This window comes from Carlito syrichta, unplaced genomic scaffold (assembly GCF_000164805.1).
Source record: "Carlito syrichta isolate Samal-C Ts95f unplaced genomic scaffold, Tarsius_syrichta-2.0.1 Scaffold306821, whole genome shotgun sequence".
NCBI lineage: Eukaryota > Metazoa > Chordata > Mammalia > Primates > Tarsiidae > Carlito > Carlito syrichta.
In genome coordinates, this window is record NW_007250917.1 from 50,726 (window position 1) to 75,229 (window position 24,504).

General features: G+C 62.5%; 1 protein-coding gene across 1 annotated transcript in view; it reads right to left on the reverse strand.

Moving 5' to 3' along the window:
- FBRSL1 (fibrosin like 1) overlaps positions 1-24,504 on the reverse strand; it is a gene marked incomplete at its 3' end in the record, with an annotated part of 65,773 nt that overhangs the window by 40,614 nt on the left and 655 nt on the right. The window contains 3 exon segments of the mRNA XM_021715185.1: positions 575-679; positions 11,810-12,010; positions 24,427-24,498. Of these exon segments, the coding sequence (XP_021570860.1) occupies positions 575-679; positions 11,810-12,010; positions 24,427-24,498 (378 nt within the window).

Consider the following 24,504-nt stretch of genomic DNA (forward strand, 5'->3'; position numbering starts at 1 on the left):
CATGCTAGTGAGTCCCCAGGGAAGCAAAAGGGAGCTGGGGAGGGTGCCAGCCTCTGGTCTCTCTGCCTCCAGCCCAGCCTCCCCGGGGAGCCCTGCCAGAGCCCACTCCCACCAGTGGCTGAGTCCTGAGGCTGAGCTCTGAGGGGCCTGGCCACCCCACTGGGCTCCAAGGTGCCCCAGGGACCCTCTCTCAAGGACACGGGCAGCATGTCCCCACCCAGGCCAGTGCACCTCTGCTGAGGCGGCACATATGGCTGGGCCAGGCTGCTCCAGGATGCAGGTGGGGCCACTGCATACTCCACCCACGCCGACAGGCAGGCACAGCGTGACCCAAAGTTTAACATCTCAGCCAGCTCTGCCAGCTCCTTAACTGTTTCTTCACTTAGATCCTCCTGATGGGAAGTTCCTAATTAGCAAAACCCACACTTTAAGGAAGGCCAGATGCTCACTGCTCACAGCCTTTCTGGGCATCTCCAGGGCCCCTGCCCAGGTTCCTGGATGCCCTCTGGGACATGCAGTGTCCATTTGCAGGCAGGCAACCAGGCAGGAGGGTCTCAGGGGGTTGGGTACTCACGTCACTGAGCTGGTCCCGGGAGCTGCTCCACCGGGAGCTGGTGGCTTCGAGGATGCTGTCATCGTCACTGTCCCGGTCGCCCCCCTTGGCCATGGTGACCTTCATCTGGGACAGGGAAAGACACTGTCTCAGATAAACTCGCATCTGTCCCACCTGCATGGGAGCACTCCCTGCTAGACGGGTGGCAGGCTACCGTGGGCAGGGTCCTAGGCTGGGGGACAGAGGAGTTGGGGGCAAGAGGGCAGAGCCTGGCAGAGCTGGGACCCACTTGGCCAGCAGTCCCCAGGGGGTGGCGAGAATTCAGGATGGGAAGAAGTGCTGGGAGCGCACGGCTCAAGTGCACGAGCTCTGTCCTGACTGCCTTGATTGCTGACTCTGACATCCCAGTGGGACGTGGGGCCCATGGGCAGGGCCTTGCCCACAGGTGGCCCCTCTGGCCCAGTGGCCAGGCTGCACCCTGACTGGGGATCAGGCTGCACAGGGGCCATTGCGAGGCCACCAAGACTCAGCAGGACCCACCATCCCTGGGCTGCGCCCACACCACCTCCTTCCCGGGGCCCATCCTAGGGCAGGCATGGCAGGGGTGAACTTGTCACTCCCTGGCTGTGTGCCCTTGGGCCCTCCTCAGCCTCTCTGTGCCTCCATTGTGTCACCTGGAGGATGGCGCTGACATGCGGCCTGGCCATCCAGCACTGACATCAGCAGCACCTGGCTCAGTGCTTCCCACTCACTCACACAATTGCGTGCACTGTAGCCCTGAATGGAAACTGTACCTGTTTCCATTACACAGATGAAAAAACTGAGGCACAGGGCAGTTAAGTGGCCAAGTAGGGAAAGAGCCATGCACGTCTTTAACTTTTCACTTGGAGATACTTTCAAACCTGCATAAAGTGAGGGAAGCAACAGAGCTCAGAGCACCCACCCTGGTCATGCCCTGCTGGACATGCCCTGCACAGCCAGTGCTTGAGGATCCTGGCTCAAAGCCTGTTTTGATCTGGAACACTCCGGTACCTTGTGGTCACCTGCCCCTACCCCATGTCTCAGCCCAGGCCTCGAAACCCAGAGCCCCTGGGGGGAACTGGCCCAGCCTGAGGCCAAAGTCCTCTAAGCTCGGCGTTGCAATGGCTCTCTAGCCCCAAGGCCTCGTCCCAGGAATGGTCAGTGAGGCATGATGCCAGCCTCATGGGCTTGATAGGGAGCCCTGTGCCTGCAATTCAGCAGAGTCCCAACCCCTATGCCCACCCCAAAGAGGGCAGGTGGAGATGAGGCTCCCCCAGCAGCCACAGGCCTCCGGCACCCTTTCCTGGGCACCAACAACAGGATAGAACAGGTGCCAATTCGTGTCCCCAGAAGCAAATGTGCAGCACACCACAGGTCAGGGCTGTAGGACCCAGGTGGAGCCCCCAACCAGGGTGGGACTCCAGCCCCCAGGAGCCTCGGCCCTACCCTGGCGGGGAGACCCTGGCGGGGAGAGCCAGTGGGGACAAGCAGCCTGCTCTGCCGCGCAGTGACCACACAGACGCTGGTCAGGCTGCTGGCTCTGACCCAGTATTGCCTCTTCCAGGCTGGGTGGCCTCAGACAGGGGACTGGCCCTCTCATCTGTGAACGGTGCGTTGGTTAGATGGTGATGCTGGTGTTTGGTGAGCCTGGGGCCAGTACCTGTAGCACCAGGCATCACAGTGCCACGGTTGGACTCCCCGCCAGTGGGGGGGTGTAGCCTTTCCACTGCTGGACCAGCAGGGGTTCCCAGGGCAGAGGCCCCAAAGCACAGTCATGGCTGGGAGGCCTTCAGCACCCAGGGTCCATGCTGCTGCCTTGCTGAGGCAGCTGAGCCTCTGCAAGGAGTGACGTCCTCCCCCTCGCCTGGCATTCTCCAAGTGGGATCCTAGGCCAGCAGCACGAACACCCCGGGAGCCTGGACGTCACCCTGAAGCCAGCACTCACTGCTCGGAGAGCAGCCTAGGCGGGGGCCCGGCCATGGAAGGCCGTACTCACAGATGCCCAGGGCTAGGAGAGGTGGGGGCAGGGGTGCCCAGCGCGATGTGGGTTGCTCACTGCCAAGGACACCCGAGGAGGCAAGGACATGGGACTGCAATACGTCAAAACGCACCCACTGCCCACCTGCACCGAGCTCTAAACACACGCACCCTCACCAAGTCCTGAGACACACCCACGCATGCTGAGCCAGGAAGCATGCCCACCTATGCACACCAGGGGCAGGTACATTGTCCACACTCACACAGCAGCCATGTCCTCCCAGTGCTGGGCAGAAGGACGCAGCACCACGCAGAGGGGAGCCCTGGGAGGCAGCCCTGGGTCAGGGGTGGAGTCTTGAGCCCTTCCTTGGCTCCACCTGAGAAGGCCCCATTTCCTGGAAAACCCTGGGAACCCCCTGACCCTGGACATGTGGGCTAACTGGTCACCCACCCTGTCCCCAGGAAGGGCCCCAAACAACGCGGTGGGCGCCCCTGGCCTGCCAGAGAGGTTGCCCCCAGCTCTGCCAGGGTCCAGGGGATGCCATACCTCTGTCCTGCTGGAGCAGGAGGGGCAAGATCAGAGCCCCTGGATCCCATGTCCCTGCCTGGGGCCAGAGGGTGCCTGCTTGCCTTGGGGGGGTGGGAGCGAGCCCCTGTGCCTGAGCCCACCTAGGCCCTGTGGCCCACCTGCCCACCGGCCCATCTGTCCAGCCAACCACACCCTGCTGAGCTCCCTCAAGCTGGGCACTGTTTTGGGCAGTGGATGCAGAAGCCAGGCCCCACCCTCCCGAAGCCATAAAGGCACAGCTGTTTCCAGTGAGCATGGGAGGAGCACCAGACCCCCTGGTGCTGGGGAGGAGACCCCACAGGGGAGCCAGGGTGGCCAGGGAGGCCTCAGGGCGCAGCCCGTGGGATGGCACCACCCGGCTGCATGCCCTGCCCAGCATAAGAGAGCCCTGAGGCACCGTCCTCATGGGGGCCTTGCTGTCTCCCAGAGTCCAGGTGAGTGGTGATAGGGCCGTGTGTGGCTGGCAAGACAGGGGTGGGTGCTGGGCATGCAAGGCTCACAGGCAACACGTGTGTGGCTCAGACCACCATTCAGGGAAGAAGTGGTGCCCAGCGTGTCTGCTGTGGCGATGGGTGAGACACCAGGCCTGGAGGTCCCTGGGAAGCCCGCACATGCACAGCTGGGACCGTGTCTCACACATGGGAATCCACTCGGGGCCATGCAGCTACTGCCCATCTCGGGCTCAGAGGTGGTTCCAGGCCCTGACCTGGTCTGGCCTCTGGTCCAACCCCATAAAGGCTTCTGGGCGGCCTCAGTCGGGCAGCCTCAGCCAGGCAGCCAGACTGCCCACATGGCCCTGCACAGGGCCCCCAGCTCTGGCCGAAATGCAGGGGCAGCTGGGACCTGGCAATGTGTGGCTGTGTCTGGGAAGAAGGTACTGACAGCTCCACAGAACCAAGAAGGGAAAGAGAGGGGACCTGCCCAGCAGAACGTTCTGGGGAGCCCAGGGCAGTGCCCACTGGGCCATCCTCCCTGGTCATGATCTCTCCCACGGCCCCTCCCCCAGAGCCCCTTCTCCCCCACTCCCTGAACCCCCCAGCTCCATGCTGCACATCCCAGGAAGCATCTGCCTCAGGCTGGCCATCAAGTGCGCCCCACCCTCCACAGATAGGAATCACGAGGCTTCACCTGGGGGGCTCAGACTGGCTGAGGGTCAGGCACAGGGCTGGCCTGTCCAGGGCTGGGTGCCCCCAGCCGTCCTGCTGCTAAGACAGGCTGAGAGGTAGGACTTGGCAGTGCCCCTCCATACCCCTCCTCAGCAGTCAGGAAAGCTCCCCTGGGGAGCCCCAGGTGAGGCTCCACCCACCTCCAACTCCCAGAAGCCCAGGCCCATAGACAAGCACACACACAGGTCACAGGGAGGCGGATCGCCATGTGCATACACTAACGTGCCCAGTGGCCTCCACTGGGCCCCACGTGCCCTCTCTCCACCCAGACACGTGAGTCTGCACACACCAGTGGTCACTCCTCACCCCTCCCACATGCCTTGAAGCTCTCCCGGTGCAGGGTCCCAGGCCTGGCACTGGGTGGCCACCCCTCCTGGCACCTCCCCGTCTCAAGGCTGCCTGGGATGCCCCTACTTGTGTCTCCAGGCCTGGTCCAATCCCTAGACTGTGACTCAAACCCTCTGCCTCCAACCTGCCCCGCCACAGGTGGCCTGCAGGCAGATGCCTGCTGGCCCCACCCCACCACAGGCAGCACCTGCTGCCTCCTGAGGCTGGGCTGGTGTCTCCTCCTCGTGCTGTGGAGGTGGGGGCTAACCCCTTCTTCACAGCACATGATACCAGGGAGGTATCCTGCACTTCATTTGTGCTTGCTATTGTCCCCACCCTCCAAGCACCTCAAGGGCAGGAACACAGCCCTGGTGTCTGGTGCAGCCTCTGTGACCCCACATTTCTGAGTGGACTTGGACTCCCATGGTGAGCCGGATGGGGATGGAAGCAGGCAGGCCGTGGCAGGCCTGGGTGGGACCTGGCTCAGGGAGCATGTCCATCTGCAGGAAGCGCAAGGACACGCCCAGGGAGGCTACAGAAGAGAGGGCCAGCCCGGGGAAAGGGAAGCCTGCATGCGGGCGGCGTGCAGAGTGGCTGTGGGCCCTGGTGCTGATCTGGTTTCCCACCACAGCAGGGCTGCCAGCGTGGCCTCTGGGCTCTCACCCACACCTCAGAAGGGCTCCACGCCGAGGACCCATCCAGGAGTCCTGAGGAGCTGATGGCAACACCTGCCATGCAGCCCAACTGTACTGGCCCTCAGCCCGGGAAGGGCGAGGTTCCCAGAGCTCTGAGTGGAGTCAGAGGCTCCAGAGAGCGGGGAATCCACGTCCACAAGACCCTGCTGGCAGCAAAGTATGGTCTCCCTTCTTCTCTGGGCTAACTAACACCTGCTCAGGTTAGTGCCGGCCCTGCTTCTTCCAGAAAACCTCTGGATTCTCCATCTGCTCCCTACACCACCCAGGTTGGGCAGCCTCTTCAGGTTCGACAATCCTGAGTGCCCCTCGGAAAGGGAAGTGGGACTGCTTGTTCATTATCCTACACTAACCGTGGGCACACAGTAGGCAGCTGTCTTTGTGGATGGATGGATGGATGGATGGATGGCTGGATGGATGGATGGCTGGATGGATGGATGGGTGGGTGGATGAACAGATGGGTGGGTGGATGGAAGAGTAGATAAATGGATAGAGTAGGTGGACAGATAGATGGATGGGTGGGTGAAAGAATGGGCATACAGATGAACTGATGGATGAGTGGGTGGACGGACGGATGGTGAGCAGATGAGTGAATACATGAGTACTCGTGGATGCATGGACGAGTAGGAATGAACAGCCAAGATGACGGCTGGATGAACGGGTGGACAGACGGGGCATGACAGACGGGTAGGTAGATGGATGCGTGGGCGCGCTGGCGGATGGATGCATGGACACCAGATGGATGGATGGGCAGATGGAAATGCAGATTAAACAAAGTCTCCGGCTGCATTGAGGTCACCACCCTGGAGACCCTAGGAGACACTGCCAGCAGCCTCAGAGGACACACTGTGTGTGGCCAGTGCACCTGAGTGTCTGCAAAGCCCTGCCTTTCGCAGTCATGCTCAGAACTGTGTCAGTGGATGCCAGCAGGTATGCACCACCAGATCTGGAGTTAGGGACCCTGGACTCCATCACTTTTGCCTGGGGCACCTTGACCATGTCATCTAGTCTTGCTCAACTGGTGACCTATCTGTCCAACAGACTAATGATCTAATTCAAGCTGCTGCTGCAACTGCCTCTCCCATAAGCAGTCAGCTCAGATCACTCCTTTGCTTAAAACCCCAGTCGTTCCCTCTGGGTAACAGTGAAGCCCCTTTGTCTCCCTGGCCATTCCCTGGACAATGCGTTCAATGAGCAAAATGGGGGAGGCCCACATAGCATCCTCCTCCTAGGTGGTGTTTCCAACACCAAGGGCAGGACTAAGGAGCATGACTGGGCATTCACTGCAGTTAGGGCCTACTTGCAGGGACGGACCTGCTCAAGAGAGGCCCAGGCAGGCCCAAGCACACAAACCCAACGTGGACGCCAGGCATCCAGTTGTAGGGAGGTTACCCACACTCACATCCTCCCTCCTGGGGCCACCTGGTGACTCTCGACTCAGCCCAACTTGGAAGGACCCCAACCTCTGAGCTCCAGGCCCCGTTCTGGGGTCTGCCCTGCCTTCCCGTGTCTCAGGAGTGTCTTCAGGGAACCCATCTCGGACACCACCTTCTGTACCCCAACGGCAGGCCACATGATTGTGCTCCCCTGTTAAGGGCTCCACAGGACCATGCGCTGTCCCCAGAGGCTCTTGCTGCTCCAAAGCCATCGGTAGATGGGAGGGGCCCTGTCCACAGTGACAGCTTCAGGGCAGGCACGGGGGCCCAGCAGGGGTGATCAGAGGGCCAACGGTCACTCAGCACTGCTCCCAGGTCCCAGCCTCCAGAAGGGACCCTGAGGCAGCAATGAGGGTCTTGACAGGCAGGCAGTGGGTGGCCTCCCCCAAAGACTCACTCCACCTCCACCCTTCAAGCTGGGCAGTCCTCACCTTCTCTCCCCAGCTGCCAGGACCCAAGCCCACCACCTGGCACAGGCCCACCCAGGGACCAGGAAACAGGCCACTCCCCATCTGGCCTCAGGGCCCAGAACTGCTGCCTGTGACAGAGCCCATGCCCCACTTCCAGGCCAAGCAGGGCCACCAGCCATGTCCTTGGGTCAGCAAGGTAGGTCTTAAAAATTGGATTTAGCCACTGACATCTCAACATCGCCGAACCCTTGGAAAAATCTGGGTTTCCAGCTGTTCAAAGATCTAGTTGCACAGGATATGTCTTTCCCTGAGGTGACAACTGGTAGTGCCAGCCCCTCAGGGATGCAGAACCCCCAGGACGCACATGGGACTGACCCCCCCCTACGATCCTGGCAGCTCTACTCTTCCCACAGTGGCACTTTGACCCTGAGACCAGTGTGGACACAGGCCCAGGATGGCAGCCGGGGCACAGCCAGGCTTTGTGAGATCCCTGGGTTCCAGCCCAGATGGTTGCAGCCTGGGCCTCTCTCCTGCCGCTGTCCATCTGGGTTCCTCACTAAGGGACAGCCGAGTGCCACCGCCACAGCCCAGAGAGGCCCTGGTCCAGACAGCCTTTCTTCTCTCCACATGCTTCCCAGGCCACCCCGGGCTGGATGTGGACACGATCCTGCGCTCACACGACCCCTCCAGCACCCCCAGGAACAGGCCAGAATCAACAGAGGAGAGCAGGGGGCAGTCGAAACTGTCACCATCCTGAGTATGTGATAACAGGGATGCAGAGGGCAACTCTGGTCCCTTTACCAGGCAGAGGCTTATGTGGGCAACCTCCAGGGCCAGTGGCCAGGACTTGCCCCCACCCCAGGCCTCCCCCGTGCATGCGACAGGGAATGCCAGGGCCAGGGCCTGGGCCCCCACCCTAGCAAGACAGACGGGGTCCTGGCCCACAAGAGCAGCATCAGCATGGTCTGAATTCTGCCTTTTCAGGAGTCCCACATACCCTAGTGGTCCCAGGGCCCCACTCCAAGGCACGAGCAGCAAGGATGTCCTGCCCCTGCCCCCTAGCTTCTGCCTGGTCTGGAGGCCAGCGCCCCCCGCCAGGCCTCAGCTGGAGGTGGGAAGAGCAGGAACAGACACCCCAGGCTCCCCTCTGCTCAGAACCTAATGAATGGAGTCCGAGTCCAGATGCATAAAATCCATTTGTCAGAATAAATCACATAGGACACACTCGTCTGTTTAAATTATACACGCTAATGCTGTTATAAAAATAGTGGCACAGCACTTTTTATTTTCTTTAATCAGAAAAATAAACCCTGCATTTCTGAATGGAGGTTCCAGGTGAGGGGGCAGGGGTGGCAGGCTGCAGGGCTGGGGCCAGAGTGGACCCCACCAGGGAGCCTAGTGAGTTCCTGGGGGGCGGGTCTTCAGGTGCACGGGGCTGGGGTGAGCCACGTGCATCCGGAGACGCGCAGGCGAGACCAGCCCACGGGGCCTCAGCCCAGGGACCCGGGTGGCCCATGCAGCCACACGTCTCTGACCCCCTTCTCGCTCCTCCCAGACACGGTCCCTGCATGGCCTCCCTACTGGGTGGGGTGCCCAGGACTCCAGGAGACCTGCAGTCGGGCAGCCCTGAGACAGGGCCTGAGGGATGGGGTGGGGGAGAACCCAGTCACACATGGGGGCCAGGGAATGGTGGGTTGGCTGCGTCAGCCCTGCAGTGTGACGTCTGCTGGGGTGGGGTAGTTGACTGCTGACAGGATGCTGGGGGCGCTGGGAGACCCCTGTGCCCACCGGCACTCCTGGTCTTGGGACCCGACAGCCCCTTCAGTGCACTGGGGGTAGGGCAGAGTCCTGAGAGGTGGGGGCAAGAGGTTCAGGTCACCAGTGGCTCTCGGTGGACCAGAGGGCCCTGCCTGTGCGACCCTCCTGCAGCGCAGGGCCCTGGCAGGAACACAGTACCACTGAGGAAGAGGGGGACCCAAAGCCCACCTCCAGCCCCCCGCTCATCGAGGAATTCACCCCTGGGCTGTCCTGGGGAGTGGGGCACAAGGAGGGCACAGCTTGCTGTTAGTGTCCGCACAAGTCACTCGTGCCAGCACACCAGGCCAATGCACGAACACACATCACAGTGCACACATGCAGACACCATTGCAGGCCCATGCCACGCACACAGGTGACACCTGGGATAGGTGTTCGTGAAGACTCAGAAGTGAAGAGAGGAGGTTGGCAGTTTAGAGGCACAAAAGATGCTGAGAGGCCCCAGTAAGCTCCACACCCCCAGAGTGGCCATGTCCCCCAGGGCAAGCACGTCACAGGAAGCACAGGTGGTGGGGCCCCATGACACCAGGAGGGACTCGGGGCTGGGGGACATGGCGTGGTGGCAGCAAGGATCAGGACTCCTCTCCTTTCCTCTCCTCCTGGCGGCGGCCTCTCCTGACCACGAGCCACGGGTGCTCCCACCTCTGGCTGAGCCTCAGTTTCCATTAGCCCACAGGTCAGCCTGTCTGGAGGCGGTCTCAGGCCAGTCCTGCAAGGCCCTTGGGCCTTGGGCGGGGTGGCCATGCCTCAGGCCCTGTCAGCGCCACCCCCAAGAAGGTCTGAAAACACATCCAGGGAGGTACCTGCAGGGCGTCAGGCTCCAGGGCTCACTGATGGGGCCTGACGGGCCACCCCAGGGGGGAAGGATCGGGTCCACCGTGACCTCAGGGGCCGGCAGGGATGCCCCAGAGCTAGGCGCGAGAGCTGGGGCTGATGGGCTGGCCCCAGATCCAACAGGGACCGCCGTGGCTGGCACGGGGGCCCCAGGAGAGGCCGGCGGGGCGGGCCCGGCTGTCCCAGGAGTGGAGGGCGGTCAGGGATGGGGAGTAATGGCTGGGGAGGGCAGGGCTTGTTGGGGCCCATGAGTGGCCGTGGAGGCGGGCAGGGCTGCTCCGGGCCCATGAGTGGCCGCTTGGGTGGGCGGGGCTGCTCTGGGCCCATGAGCGGCCGGGTCTGTTGGCCCGGCTGTCCTGGACCCAGCAGTGAGGGGGTGGGTGGGCCAGGCTGCTCTGGGGCTTCCGCTAATTGCTGGGGCTGCCTGAGGCCCAGAAGTGACTGCCGGGGACGGCTGGGCTGGCCTGGGTGGGACCTTTGGGGCTGGCTGTACTGACACGGGGTGAGGAAAGCCCGCCGGGGGCAGCAGCACTGTCCTGGGAGAAAGCAGGTGGGCCGGCGGCGAGGTCGCAGGGTAAGGAGTGGCCGGGGGGACTGGTACCGCTGACACTGGGCTAGCCAAGACCACAGGGGCCGGCAGCGCTGTCCCAAGGAGGCCCTACTGGGCTGGCCACAATGACACTGGCTGGCCCATGGCCGCAGGGGCCGGCAGTGGTGCCAGAGGGTCAGTAGGGACCGCAGGCGCCGGCAGCGGTGCCCTGGAGCCAGAAGGGACCGTAGGCGCCGGCAGCAGAGGCAGCGGGCCAGGAGGGACCGGGGGGCCAGGAGGGATCGCAGACGCCGACAGTGGAAACATGGGGCCAGGAGGGACCGCAGGCGCCAGCAGTGGTGACATGGGGTCAGCATGGACCGCGGAGCCAGGAGGGACCGCAGGCGCCGGAAGTGGTGACAGGGGGTCAGCAGGGATCGTAGGCGCCGACAGCACCGCCTGGGGCCTGGGAGTGCCCAGTGAGGCTGGCAGGGCTGGGCTGGGCGTGATCGCTGGGGCCGGCAGTGCTGGTCTGGGACTGGAAGCAGCCGCTGGGGCTGGCAGGGCTGACCGGGGCCCAGAAGTGACCGCCGGGGCTGGCAGGGCTGTCTCTGGCCCGGAAGTGACTGCTGGGGCCAGCTGCGCTGACCCGGGTGTGGTGGCGGCTGGGGCTGGCAGGGCCGCCCAGGGTCCGGGGGTGCTGCCGGGGTAGGGAGGGACCCCGGGGGCCGGCTGGGCTGGAGCTGCTGCTGGCGCTGGGCCGGGCTGTGCTGGTCCCAGTGGCTGGCTGGGAGCGGCCCCCCTTCTGGGGAGCCCACCTGCATGGAAGAAAGAGCACGTGTCCACCTGGGCAGGCCTGCCCGGCCCCCCGTCCAGCCCAGCCCATGAGGCTCGCTGCCCTCTCCAGCAGCCCGCTCTGGGGGTCTGACCCAGGGCCAGGACACAAGCAGAGCCCGCCCAAGGAGAAGGCGCAGACCAGCGGACCCCAGGAGAAGCAGCTGCAGCAGAGCCGCCGCCGGGACAGAGCCCACAACCCAGGAAGCCCCGGGCGGCCTCCCCACTCGACAGCCCTCCTGCTCTGTCCTGACCAGGCCAGGCAGGGAGGCCCAGAAGGGCCCTGTTCCCGCTGTACTGTGCACCTGACCACCAACCACAAGTCAAGTACCTGCGGCCAACACCGAGCTAAGCATTCCCCTCCCGTACGCCACGCGTCAGTGATGCACCGGAACCCACGCCCGTCACAGACAAGCTGGACACCCAGTCGGCGGAGCCGGACAGACGCAGTGGGAAACGGGGCCAGCCTAGCAGCGTGGCATCCCTGCCCTGCTTGCCCTCTCGCTGCCCTACGGTGGCCAGGCAAGTCGTCGCACTCTGTGGCTAGCCCCGGAGCCCCAACGAGGGTGTGTTGCCAGGCAGGTGCCACCTCACTGTCCGGGTGCTGGCCTGGACCTGCTGCAGTTCCAAGAGGGGGACCCGCTCACCTGCTGGGAGGGCTGCAGCGGGGCCTTCCTGGCTGCCCCCTCACAGGCCGGCTCAAGGTCCTGCCCGGGGCTGCCTGCCTCCAGGGACCGCCGGCTCTCACTGGGCTCTGCAGTGGGGCAGGGCTCCGACTCTCGGGGCTTCTTGACCAGGCGCCGCTCCCACTTTTCCTTCCTTTCGTGTGGCTTCAGGGCCATGTCCTTCTGTGGGAGACAGGGAAGAGCCGGTTATGTGGTGGGGACCCTGAAGGACCACACTGCCTGAGGGGAGGGAAGGGAGAGGAACAGGTGACACCGCTGGTGCACGTCAGATAGTCACAACAGGGGCTGAGAGGGGTGAGCTCCCTGGGGACACCCCCCGAAAGTGCTCCCCAGGTGACACCCTACAAGAAGGGCACCTCAACGACACCCCACGGGAAGTACTCCTCTGTGTCACCCCATGGGAGTGCTCCCCAGTGACACCCACGGGAAGTGCTTCCCACTGACACCCACAAGCCCCCATAACCCTGCTGGTCTCTCTTGGTGACCTGGTCAGCCCTGGCCCCATCTCGAAGCCCTCAGAGTGCTGGATGGTCTGGCCCATGGGCAGCCCCAGGACACCCCAACCCCGCCCTGCCATGGGCCCCAGGATCTGTGTCTCCCTGCAGCGTTCAGCATGCAGTGTGGAGGGTTGCAGTTAGGTGGCCAGCCTGTGAGGGGCTGGGACCCCAGGGGAGGGCACGGCTGTGAAGACACACGACAGCGAAGCCCAGGGAAGATGCCACAAGGATGGGGCCACCGCAGAGCCAGGACCCTGTGCAGCCACCTGGATGGGGCCAGGGACGCCTCCTTCAGGAACAGTGAGGACCGTGAGTCCCTGTTGCATCTGCCTTTCCAGGACAGGACAGAGACCAGGAAGGACCTGCCCTGGTGGGGCCCAGCTATCCCTCCAGTGAGGACAGACAACAGCAACAGAGTCGTGATGAAGCCCCTGCCCCTGCCCCGCCAAAGTCCAGAGCTTTGCTGTGTTGTCCCCACGAGCCTGCAGGCCACCCTCCCCAGGCTGAGTCTGAGGCCAGAGAGCTTCCTGTACGCTGCCACTCCAGCTCTGTTTCAGGTTCCATGAGGCCTCCTGGGCACCTGAGCAGGGTTCCTGGCCTGGAGGGTCCTGAGCTGGGACACACATGAGTCAAGAGGGTGATGAGGAGGGGTCCTGACTTCTAACCTGGGGTTCTGAGCTGGGGACTCCTGAGGGGGGGAAATGAGCTGGGGGTCTCGTTGCTGTGACCTTGCTGGTGAAGGTCTCCTGTGCAACCTGCCGGGGCTGACTCCCTGAATGTCATGACCTGGCAGCACCAGCAAAGTTTCTAACTGCACGACAGCAGTCAACCATGCAAAGACAGATTCTCTGGGCAAGCACACCCTGTCTTCCTCTCCCTGGGACACAGTCCCCCACCACCCCCCAGCTAAGCAGACGCCACTCCAGGAACTGCCCAGGGCCTCGCCTCCAGCACCTATCGCCAGGCATGCAGTGTGCCCTCGGCAGGGCAGGGAGGCCTGGCCCATCACTTAAGACCCACCCCCTGCCAACGGCAGGGCCCTGCTCATCCACCCCAAGTAACAGCCAGGTGTCCCAGCAAACCAAATCCGCGGGTCCTGCCGTTCCAAGATCCTAGGCCAAAACCACAGCCTCTGCCTCACACCCATGTCCATTCTGGGCTGAACCCACAGCTCTCCCTGCAGAGCACCCAGCATCCACCCCATGCTCACCTGGGGAGCAGCATCCCCTACCCTCCCTGCAGCGGCCTCCACCACGCATGCACATTGCCCTCCCTGCTGCACCTCCCCAGCCACCCTGGTTGAACTGAAGCCCCACCTGCTTCCCGGGCCTTGAGCCTCCACGTTTACCTGTTTACTCTCCCAGGGGTCTGCAAGCTGCAGGGTCTCTATGGAGACACGTGCAGGGGACCCATGTGCACAGCCCCCAGCACCCTCGGAGACTTGCAGTGGACCCAGCTGACCCCAACCCCTGTTAGCTGTCCCCTCTGCCCCAGGTCAAAGGCTGGATGGAGCCACACAGGAGCCCTCTCAGGTGGCCCCCAGTGCCCTGCTTAGGGACTGTCTCATTGCCCCCAACTAAGAAGGGGAAGCAGGACTCCCTTCAGCTCATGCCCACCTGGGGGGAGCTGGCCGTGTGTCTACTCCTGCCCAGGGCACCCAACATCCATCCAACCTGGGTTTCTTCTCATGTGGACCTCATATCACACAAGCCCAGGTGACGGCCCCATGGGCCCCACTGACATCCCACTTGCTCCAGAAGCTGCTGGGCACACCTGGCTGCCCCCCTCCAGCCCTCTGGGACACAGTCTGCAGTTTATGCTCTTGCCCAGCGAGGGGCCCGCACCCAGGAGTCAGGGACTTGGGCCACCACAGAGTTGCCACGGGTGCAGTGATTGCAGGCCTCCTGGCACTGGCCAAGGTTCCTGAGCACCCAGCATGGTGCATGGGTTGCCCCCCAAGCAGCAGGGAGGTGAGAGCTGGGCTCGAAGGAGGGGAAGGACACCATGAGCCCAAGGTGCCACCAGCCCACCCAGCCAGCTCAGCTGCTCCCGCTCACTTCCTGGGTAGAGTGCTTTGTGTGTCAGTCACATCCTGTCCACAGGGGCTGTGGGAAGAGCCGCCAAGCCTGCCATGTGCCTGGCACCACATGGGCAGGAAGCCCCCAGGAGACGGAGACACAGGCAGACAGGGATGGCCCTGCTGCTGGGTTGAGAGAGCTGGTGCCTGGGGACCCATGTGAGAGGCATGTTACACGAACAGGCTGTTACACAAACAGGCTGGAGCAAGGGGTGGGGCACGGGTCACCTGCACAGGTCTGCATAAAGCCACCACCACCGTGGGCCACCTGGTGGACCCCCACTGAGTGCCTGCCCACCCCAACCACGTCTGACTAGGGTCCACTTCACACGAAGCTGCCCTGACAGGCAGAAGTGAGGCAGTCTCTGTGACTTCAGAGCTTAGCATACACTCTTCCCTGTAGCTTCCATGTACCAAAGTCACACACCTCCTTTCCCGGGGCTCCTTGGCTGTGGTGAGAGCCGAGGACCCAGGGTCCAGGCAGTACAACGGAGTGGTCCAGGGTCGTAGTTTGCCTTGAAGGAGGTAACAGTGGCTGGAGCCAGGCCCAGTTGCCTGTGGGCTCTGCTGAGGGCTTAGAAGGGTCTTGGAGGGATTGGCTGGCACCAGCTCTGGCAGCTGGGCGAGGACGTTCATCCTCCAAAGGCCTTAGGGGGCCACCGCAAGCTCGGAGTACAAGGATGTGTCAGAGTGGCGGTCACCCCACAGGCAGGGACATGGGGCTCCTGGGCCCGACCCCTATGATGTCACATGCGGACTCAATGTGGTCAACTCTCACCAACACTATGCATTCTTCACACACACAGATTTCGTTGCCATTGAGAAAGAAAGAAGCCAGGTCATTTAGATTTAGGTGAAGACACTGAGAGCAGGCCCAGCAAGACTTCTCTGTTGGGCGTACTCCAGACACGGCCGCGCTGAGTTCGAGCACCGTGAGAGGTAAGAGAGAAGGCCACTGCCCGGGGCCCCAGGAAAGGGCCACGCCCTCTGCTCACGGGGTCACCCTGGTGTTGTGTCCCTCAAGCCCCACAACAGCAGAGCCAGCCCCACTGCCCCAGGAGTCAGGATGAATGGGTCCCTTGATGCCCGTCCATGTAGGGATGCCAGGACAAACTGCCCAGGGCCTGTCCATCCTCTCCAGAGGCCCCTGCCCCCCCCCCGACCAGCCTGTGGCCCTGGGTGGGAAGTGGGCGCAGGCCTGGTTCTTGTCACACCCCACAGCCCCTGTGACTCGTGAGGGTAGAGGAGGGGTCCAGACCTCCAACCCCCTCACTGGCAGTCAGCCTGCACCCATCCCTGAAGCTCCTGCCCTGGGGCCCGCACAGCTGCCACCTGGCAGTCTCACACAGCAGGCTGGATGCAACAGGCCGCCACTGCAGCCACAGGGAGAGCGGCCCAGGACTAGCCAGGTGTCCCGGGCCTGGAATGTGAAAGGACCTCAGTGGCAGCCCGCGTCAGCTGGGGCTTTATCCTGGAGTAGTCGACACGTGCTTGGGAGGACAACCTGACAACACCTGGGCTGGGGCAGGAGTCAAGCCCTGAAAGTGACTGGCTGATGGCCGACCCCCTCCCCACCTCGGATGACAGTTGCCAAGGGACAACATGACCACCATCAGGCCCCGTTCACGTCCAGGGCCCAGTGTATGTGGGGGCCCAGTCCATGTGGGGGTCCCAGGCATTGTCGGGAGCTTGTCAGGAGCCCAGTCTACATTGGGAGGCCCTGTCCATGTGAGGACTCCTGGCCTCATCAGGGGCCAAGCCTCCCTGAGCAGTCACTGTGGGTCCCTTGGGTTCCTTCTTTGCCCAGCTCTCTGGCACACAATCCCTGGGAATAGGTACGTGGTCATGGACAGGCTGGGAGGGGTGAGTGGATGGGGAGAGGCGGGCATTGGGGAAACGGGATGAGTGGCCAGCAGAGGGACAGCCCAAGGTCTGCTGAAGCATGAGCAATGGCACCTGGGGCAGGGACTGGGGCCGGGGGACAGCTGTGGCAGGCACTGAGGTCCCCTGTGAGGCAGCCCTGGCCACGTGGACAAGAGTGGCACTCCCAGGCTGGGACAAAGTCTGCGGCAGGACTGAGCTCCCAAGCAGGGCCCAGTGGCTACATATGGCCAGGTCAGGAGACAGCAGGTCTGAGTGGGAAGAGGCCATCCAAGAGAGAATGCCGGGCTCCTCAGAGGCAGGTCTGGATGCACAGTAGGATCTGCCAGCCCCACAGAGGACAGGGCCCGAGGGCGCAACAGGAGGAAGGGAGGACAGTCAGCCCCATGAGCCAGGCCCGACAGAGGGAGCCCAGGCTTCAGCCCATGCCCCATCCTGCTCTGGTGCCTGCCAGCAATGTACACTCGGCAAGTGACTTCGCCCTGCAAGTCTCAGTTTCCTTACCATGCCTCCTCCCCGTGGGTTCCTGAGGGTCACCACACCACAGTGCTGCCACCCGCATGGCCTGCCCCCTACTCTGGAAGCCTGCCCAGTCGGTTCATCCCCTCCAGGACCCCCAGACTCTAACAACAGCCCCTTTACTGCTGTCCCAACATTGTCAACTGGGCCCAAGGACCTGGCACACAGCTAGTGCCCAATAAATGCTTACTGAGACAGGGAAGCTCAGATCCCCCAGTCAGCCAGCAGCCTGACCACTCCAGAGGCCCAGCACCCGCACTGGCCTGCCCCGGGGGTTCTGCCACACACCAACGAGGTCTGAGCTGACAAAGGTCTAGGGGAGGACTGCCAGGGCCAGGTGAGGCCAGCACCCGAGGAGGTGGCCTGGCCAAGAGACAGGAAGATGACAGGCACCCTTGCCATACAGTATGGGCAGGATTGGCCGGGCTGCATGCAGAGCAGGCCCAGGAAGGGCTCTAAGCAAAACGAGTATGGACAGGTGGCTGTGGGACCCGCCTGGTATCACCAGCATCCACTACCCCCCATTGGTGGGCCCCTATGACCAGGACCTCAGTTTCCTGTCCGTCACCCAGTTGGTCCTGCCCGGGCGGTAGCCACCCCACATGGTGATTTCAGGCTTCAGCTCCCCTCCTCCAGTAGACAAGCAGAACCTATCCGAGCAGAACCTCGCCCAGCCCTGCGTGGCCCAACCCAGGGAGGGCACCGCCACTGCGGCTACCATGGGGCCCCTGCGGACCAGGATAAGGGCATGCTAGACCCTAATGCCCCCAGAACCTTCTAGAACATGCAGGCTCACCCAGCCCCGTATAGTGCCATCAGCTGTTGCAGCTCCCAGGGGATCCCAACGTTTGGAACCACAGAGCAGGAGACCCCAGACTTCCATGGACCACACCCCACACCAGCTCCTGGGAGGCAGGATGTGTGTCCACGGCCAGTTCAGCCAGCCCACCTCAGGGTTGTGGCTGCATGTGCAGGCTACCCGCCTCCCCATCTCCTGGAGAGCTGCAGAACTCCACTGAGCTGGGGACCCTCAGCTGCAGGACACCCAGCCTGGGGGTCTGCAGAAGGACAAGAGGGGTGGGGACCAGCCAGGCCATCCATGGCAGCCAAATGCTTCCCTTGCTGACAGGGCAGTGATGGGTCCACCCGGCTGCGGGATCAACAGCCTGCAGGCTCAACGGAGACCAGGGCCTCCTGAGGTCCGGGGAGGAGCTCAATGGGCACATGGCGGGCGATGTGCCTTGGAAGGGTGGCAGGGACAGGGCGCGGGGACCTGTGGGTGAGGGGTCCTGCAGATTCCCACTGGTATGTTCTGGTGTCACATCCTTCACACCAAGCCCCTCATCCTCAGGCCCCTGAGCTATGGTGACGCAGGGTCTGGAGCAGGGTTTCCATACCCACGCAGGGGTACTCAGCCAGGAGGGACCTGAGCCCTAGGGCAGCTGTGGGGCACTGGGCAGAGCTGGGTGTCGGCCCTACCCGCTCACCTCCCCAGGTCCCAGAGGCAAAACACACATCTCCAGAGACCCCAGAGGTCCTGCAGGCCATCTCCCCAGGAAACCCTGCACCTCAGGCAGGAAGCAGGGCCAGGTCCACGATGGACCCGCTCCACCTGCTGCCACATGACTGTCTCAGATACCAGAATTCCAGGCCAGGGTTGCCTGGTAGGTGGGAGGTGCTCTGGGTCCCTTGGGGCCAGCTTGGAGCTGGACTCTAGCCTGGGGTCACCCACTCCACATGTCTGGGCAGGGGTAGGTCTCTCTCTTCCTGAGAGCATCTACAACACGTTTCTATGATTTTCTTTACTCTCCTCCCTCTCCCCCATCACACCACTGCCCCATGCTCATGTGCACTCTCTCTTCCTCTATCTCTGGGCTCCTAAGTTGTACAAGGTGCTTGTGGGATCTGGATGGAGGATGAGTCCAGAGAGGGGGGCAGTCCAGGTCAGGGCAATTGCAGCCCCAGGGGCTCGGGGGACTTAGGTAGGCCCCCCCAAGCCTCTGACTCTTGGAGCAGCCAGACTGGACCTGTAGGGGCTGCTGCTGCACCTGCCCAGCATCCTTAGCCAGATGCCACCCTGTTCACATCCTGGCCCCAGCTTTCCAGAGGGCCCCCACCTAGCAGCCCAGCCAGGCCCGCACCACGGGTGATTATCTCCCTCACTTGCCGGTCGGTTCCTTCCTAGGTCACCCCACCTGCTTCTCATCAGGTGATCCCGGGTCTCCTCCCTCATCAGCCACATCCCAACCCCAACTGTGCTGACTCAGGGTTGGCAAATGAGTAGGAATACAGAGACCCCAGTCTTGTCCAAGGCGGAGGAAGGGGATGACTTGTGCTGCTTTGACAACTCCAGAGTAAGGAAAAGATGGAGAAGTACCCAACCCAAGTGCAAGCCCAGCAAAAATGGAACGACAACAACCAACTGGGGAGGTGGTAGCAAAAACCCAACCGGCAAAGCGACCCAAAATGAGGCTTCCCCAGCATGGGCAAACCAGCCCACCCCCGAGCTCAGGGACCCACGAGGCACAGCGAAGACTCTGCCGGGTCCAGGGAAGACAGCACACACTTCTGGCACGGGCTCAGCACACAGGGCCTCCCCCGCACCTCTGAGGCTGGGCCAAGCGCATCTCATGAGAGTCCAAGAGAAACTACAGGTGTGTCCGAGAAGGGGACGGGGAGGGACAGACACCTGTAGAGGGTGACAGCGAGCCCCACGCCTCAGAAGTGCCAAACAACCAGCTCGGCAGTGGGAGAGCAGAGGCCCACAGTCACTGCTGCGGGGCCTCCCAGCCGTGACAGTGGAGGGTAGGCCACACCCAGGCTCAGGACATGTAGGAAGCAGGACACGGTGGTGGTCACACCAAGGATCAGGAGGATTTGGAGACCTGAACCAATAAATGACAGGCTCAAGAAGCTGGAAGGATGGGGCCAGGGTGGGTGACAGCCCTGCTGCCCAGACCTGAGGCCAGCAGGCCCCGGGTGGGGCAGGGAGGACAGCACAAATGGAGGTCACCAGGTGCAGGCTCTGCTTGCCATGGCGCTGGCCACAATAGGGCCTGGGAGCTGCTGGCCCAGACAGGCCCGGACAGGCAGCGGCCCCGCATGGGCCCAGGGCCTGGGCCTCTGCTGCCACTCCCTGTCTGTCTACTCTCAGAGGGAGCAGCCCTGGTCCATGGCTGTGACCCTGTGGGAGGAGTACAGCCTCGAAGCAGCCCCACAGCAGCATGGGGCGGGCTCCCGGGTAGTTCTGCACCTCCACCCCTGGCTCTGGGAAAAGCATATCTTCTCTCTGGACCTCAGTTTCCCTATCTGAAGACCGGGGCAGTGATGAGAAGTGCTCTGAGCAGAAGGCTGCCCTCTGAGAGTCTCCCTCACTCAACAGGCTCTGCCCACTGAGCTCCCACTCCGTCTGAGAAGACACTCATCCAAAGTAAAGCGGGCATCGGGGTCCCTGGAGGTCCAAGTGACATGCCAAGCCCTGTCTGTGGCACTCGGCAGAGCTGGACCACACTCCTGCCCTGAGCAGTCACATGTCCACCCAGACCCTTGAACTTGTCCCCTTGCCCTGGGGCCCTGACCAAAATGGGAAGCCCACCCAGCCTGCTAGGGGGTCAGAGGGACTACTCAGCTGACCCTCCAGAATGCAGCCCAGGCAGGTGGTTCTGGGCACCCCCCACCCGCACACCCCCTTGGACCTCGCCCAAGAACCTGCACCCTCTTGCCGCCCCACAGGGTCCTGTCTGCAGCTGGGACGAGCTCCATCGTTTCCCCAGAGTCACAGTGTACCCTGGACTCCCTGAAGGGCCAGAACCAGGCAGCCACCAGGAGCGGCATGGGCTTTCTAAGCACTGCCCTGTGCAGAGCAGGTTAAGTTGGGTTTTGTGCAAAGTCACACGAGTGACCAGAGAATGTGGAGACACAGAGAGAGAGCAGAAGTTGCTGCACCCAGCTAGTATCGCAGTGTCTTCCTACCCTCGTCATTCCCGGCACACATGTATACAGGCGTCAGGACTGAGTCCTCCGGAGCAGACTGACCTGCACCTAGGCACAGCTCTACAGTGAGACCTGGAAGCACCAGAGACAGGACAGTGGCTCCCGCCAGGGACTGAGCCACAGCTGACACCCCAGCACACACGTTTCTAGAGAGCTTGGTTTTGAACCAGGCGAAGTGATCTGCTGTTGGAAAAAAGCAAATTACCAAAAGGAAAATCACAGACACTAAACCAGAGTAGTGGTTTCCACCTGAGCTGGCAGCAGACACACTCACCGGACGCCTGCCACCTCCTGTGCCTGAACCACAGCACGATGGCCACATCTCCCCTGAGGTCTCCCTTAAGGCTAGCACGGGGTGGGAGGAGCTGCAGGCCCACTGGGCTAAGCGGGCTGGCTAGGCCTATCTCCCCAGGAGACACAGGGACCAGCACAACCTGTCTGTCCTGTGGCCTGAGGGCAGCTAAGGGTGGCCCTGCCATCTGGGAAGAGGGGCCTGACAGCCCTGGATACTTCCCTTGGCCTCCTCGAGAGGACCCTGGGCAGGGAACAGCAGCACTGACCGGGCATGAGTAGCCACAGTGCTGCCCTGGGGTGGGGGCTGCCTGTCCTCTCTGCTTAGTACAACCAGGAGACAGGTGCCACAGGAAACAAGAATGACAGCAAGAACCATCTATGCAGATTCTCCAAGCAGGAGAGGGGAGGCCAGCAGGACAGCCTGGAGCCCCCGTCCCGCACAGGACCCAGCCCCTGCCACTGTTAAACAGGAAGCAGAGAGCCAAGGCCGGCTCAGGGGCTCCACTCAGGCTGTGGCCAATCATTAACTGTCCCCAGGACCATGACACAACCCAGCCAGGCCAGACCCTGGCCCTCCTCAGCTGACAACCACCACTACCAAGTTAAGGAGTGCCTACTGTGTTCACGGCACACACAGACACAGGAGATGATCTCCACAGCCCTAGAGAAGCCAGACAGATGTGCAGGAGGTGGGGGAGGGGGGTCTGCTCAGGGCACTGAGAAGGGAGGGTGTGGCCAGGACAGGGGGCCTTCCCAGAGCAGAGGGGTGAGGGAGAGGCCAGCCCAGGACACGGGGCGGGGTCTGGAAGTCTGTCCTGACACAGGGGGTCTGGGTGGGGACTTGCACTGACATCCTCAGGACAAAGGCAACAGGACACGTGCATGCAGGCCACACCTCACCAACACGTCTACACCTAACTGTCTACACCCACCCCTGTGCTGGCAGGAGCCTGCCAGTCTCTGGGGTGGGTTGCAGGGGCTTCTCTACCTCTACAGCGTTGCCCCGGGACTCCTCCAAGACCCCAGTGAGGGATGTGCCCCCCCAACCTGGGGGTCAGGCAGGTTCCACTCCAGGCTGGGTGTTGCTGGCTAGCATCCCGCGTGGGGCCACAGGACAGGTGCCACACACTTCGAGACTGAGTGGCTGGGCATCAGTGTCCCTACTGTGCTTTGCACTGGCCACTCTGTGTCTCGATGTTCCTGTCTGTGGAATGCAGGCAACAAGCCTCCCTTGTGGGTTATTTGGGGAGGGAACAAGCTACTGTCTGGAGGGCAGCTCGGAACAGTGCCCAGCCGTGAACACTCCCAGGACCTGTCGCTACCATGGTATCATCTGAACTCCGGGAAAAAAAAAACACTACTGTCTAGCAAAAGGGGCTGACCTAGAGGTTATGACTTGCGCAGAAGCCCCGTACTTTCCAGGGCAGGCTTGGAGGGGCAGAGGAAGGCATGTGGAACCACCCCCGAGCCCTGGTCTCACTGCGGTCTGGGCTAGCCTGTGAGCTGCAGTAGTTCCCAAAACCCATGGTGCTAGCCTGTGAGCTGCAGTAGTTCCCTAAATCCATGGGCTAGCCTGTGAGCTGCAGTAGTTCCCAAAAGCCTGCGGCCTGGGGTGGGCAACCCACTGGAGGAGAGGGACAGTCAGAGCCGCTGAGGCAGAGCACACAGCCCCAGATGGCCTTTGGTGAGTCCCAGGCCTCCAGTACAGGCTCCTTGCTCCCACGTGCTGGCTCCACGAGCACAGGTCCCTTCCACACGCCTGAAGAAGATGCAGGGCAGGCACAGCCCACTCTCGTCCAGCTTACACATGCCTGTGGAAGCGAGACCCCCCAGGAAGCTTCCAGAGGAGAAACAACAGGAAGGAAAGGCTGAAATGACAGCTGGGGAGGAGACGCCCCTTCAGATGGGATTCGAGGTGACACTTGCGCCGAGACATGAGAGAACCAAGATCAACCAGGAAAGACAGGCAGGACGGGGCTGGCCTGCCGGCGAAAGGGTGAGGAGGCCATGGTGTGCAGGGCTCCGGAGGCCACAGGGAGGGTTTCTGTTTCCCCTCCGGGCAGGGGATACACAAGGGGCAGGCAGGGTGGCCATAGATCCGGAACATGGCGGCATAACCGGTCTCCTAACCTGCAGTGCTGGAATCCCGTGTATTAAGTGCTAAGGAAACAGTCTGCCATTAGCATCACCAAAAGGCAGAAAACAGCCTTGGGACCACCCCTTCTCAGCACAGTACGGCATGGGCAGTCCCAGAGCCATCTTAGGCCACAGGTGTGCCTGCCAGGACCTTCAGGCTGTGGTGAGCACAGACCACAACACCCGTGTCCTGCGCTCACAGGGGCCTTGACTCTGCCTTCCATCTGCCCAGCCATGAAGCGGTAGGGCCACTTCCCCGGCCACCAACCCTGACCCTGAGCTCTCTACAGACCCTAGCAGCCCCCAGAGTTGAGATGGGAACTTGGAGAGGACTCGCTGCAGGGACCCACAGTGGGTCCCCTAAGCTCTCTCCAAAACCCAGCCTGAGGCTGTGGGACTCCATGCCATGGGCTCCCGGGGCTCGGGAAAAGTGAGGGGACGGGAAGCGGAGTGTTCTCTGGGACTCGGAGTCCAGCAGACAAGGGTCCCCCAGAACGCTGCCCGGAGCACACCTCACGGGGTCTCTGCACTTCCTGAGGGCCTGACCAGCATTTCCACCACGCTAGTTCCTGGGCGACAGTGGCTCCCGCAGCCCCTGCAGGCTCTGACAGTATCTCACTTCCTTCTCCACTCACCTGGGCTCAGGCAAGAAGGGCGGTATTTGCTTAGCAAATACAGACCTGATAACTCAGCCAGACAAGCAGCATTTGTTATCAGCCTGCTAACCACGCAGTGGCCCAGGAGGAGTCTTGGGGCTAGCCCTCCCTCTCCCCCACTCAGAATCCTCAAGGCTGAACGATGCGAACCCCAAAGTATCCGTTTTATCGTAGTCTCTGCAAAGTCCAGCACTGCCCAGCTTCCTTGCACCTCCTGACCCAAACAGAAGCTGTTTTGGCAACAGAAACACAATCGAGAAAGGGCCGACTGTGCTGCCACGCGGCCCGGCGAGACCCCGTAATTAGCTGCTCCTCCTGCAGCTCCAATACCCAAGCCCACCTGGCGCTGCAGGGTCTTCCGACGCGACAGCGGCGGCGGGCGCGGAGTTGCGACGGGGCATCTCCCTTCCCCAAAGCCCAGCCCGAGCTCGGAGGCCCCGGAAAGATGCGAGGGCCGGAACTGAGGAACCCCCGGGCCAAGCCCAGCCGCCTCGCACGGCCCGCGGGCGCCTCCCCGCCACCCACCTGCAGGGCGTCCAGGGTGCTGAAGCTGGCGATGGCGAAGCCGTCGATGACCTCCTCGTCCTGCGAGCTGGACTCGCG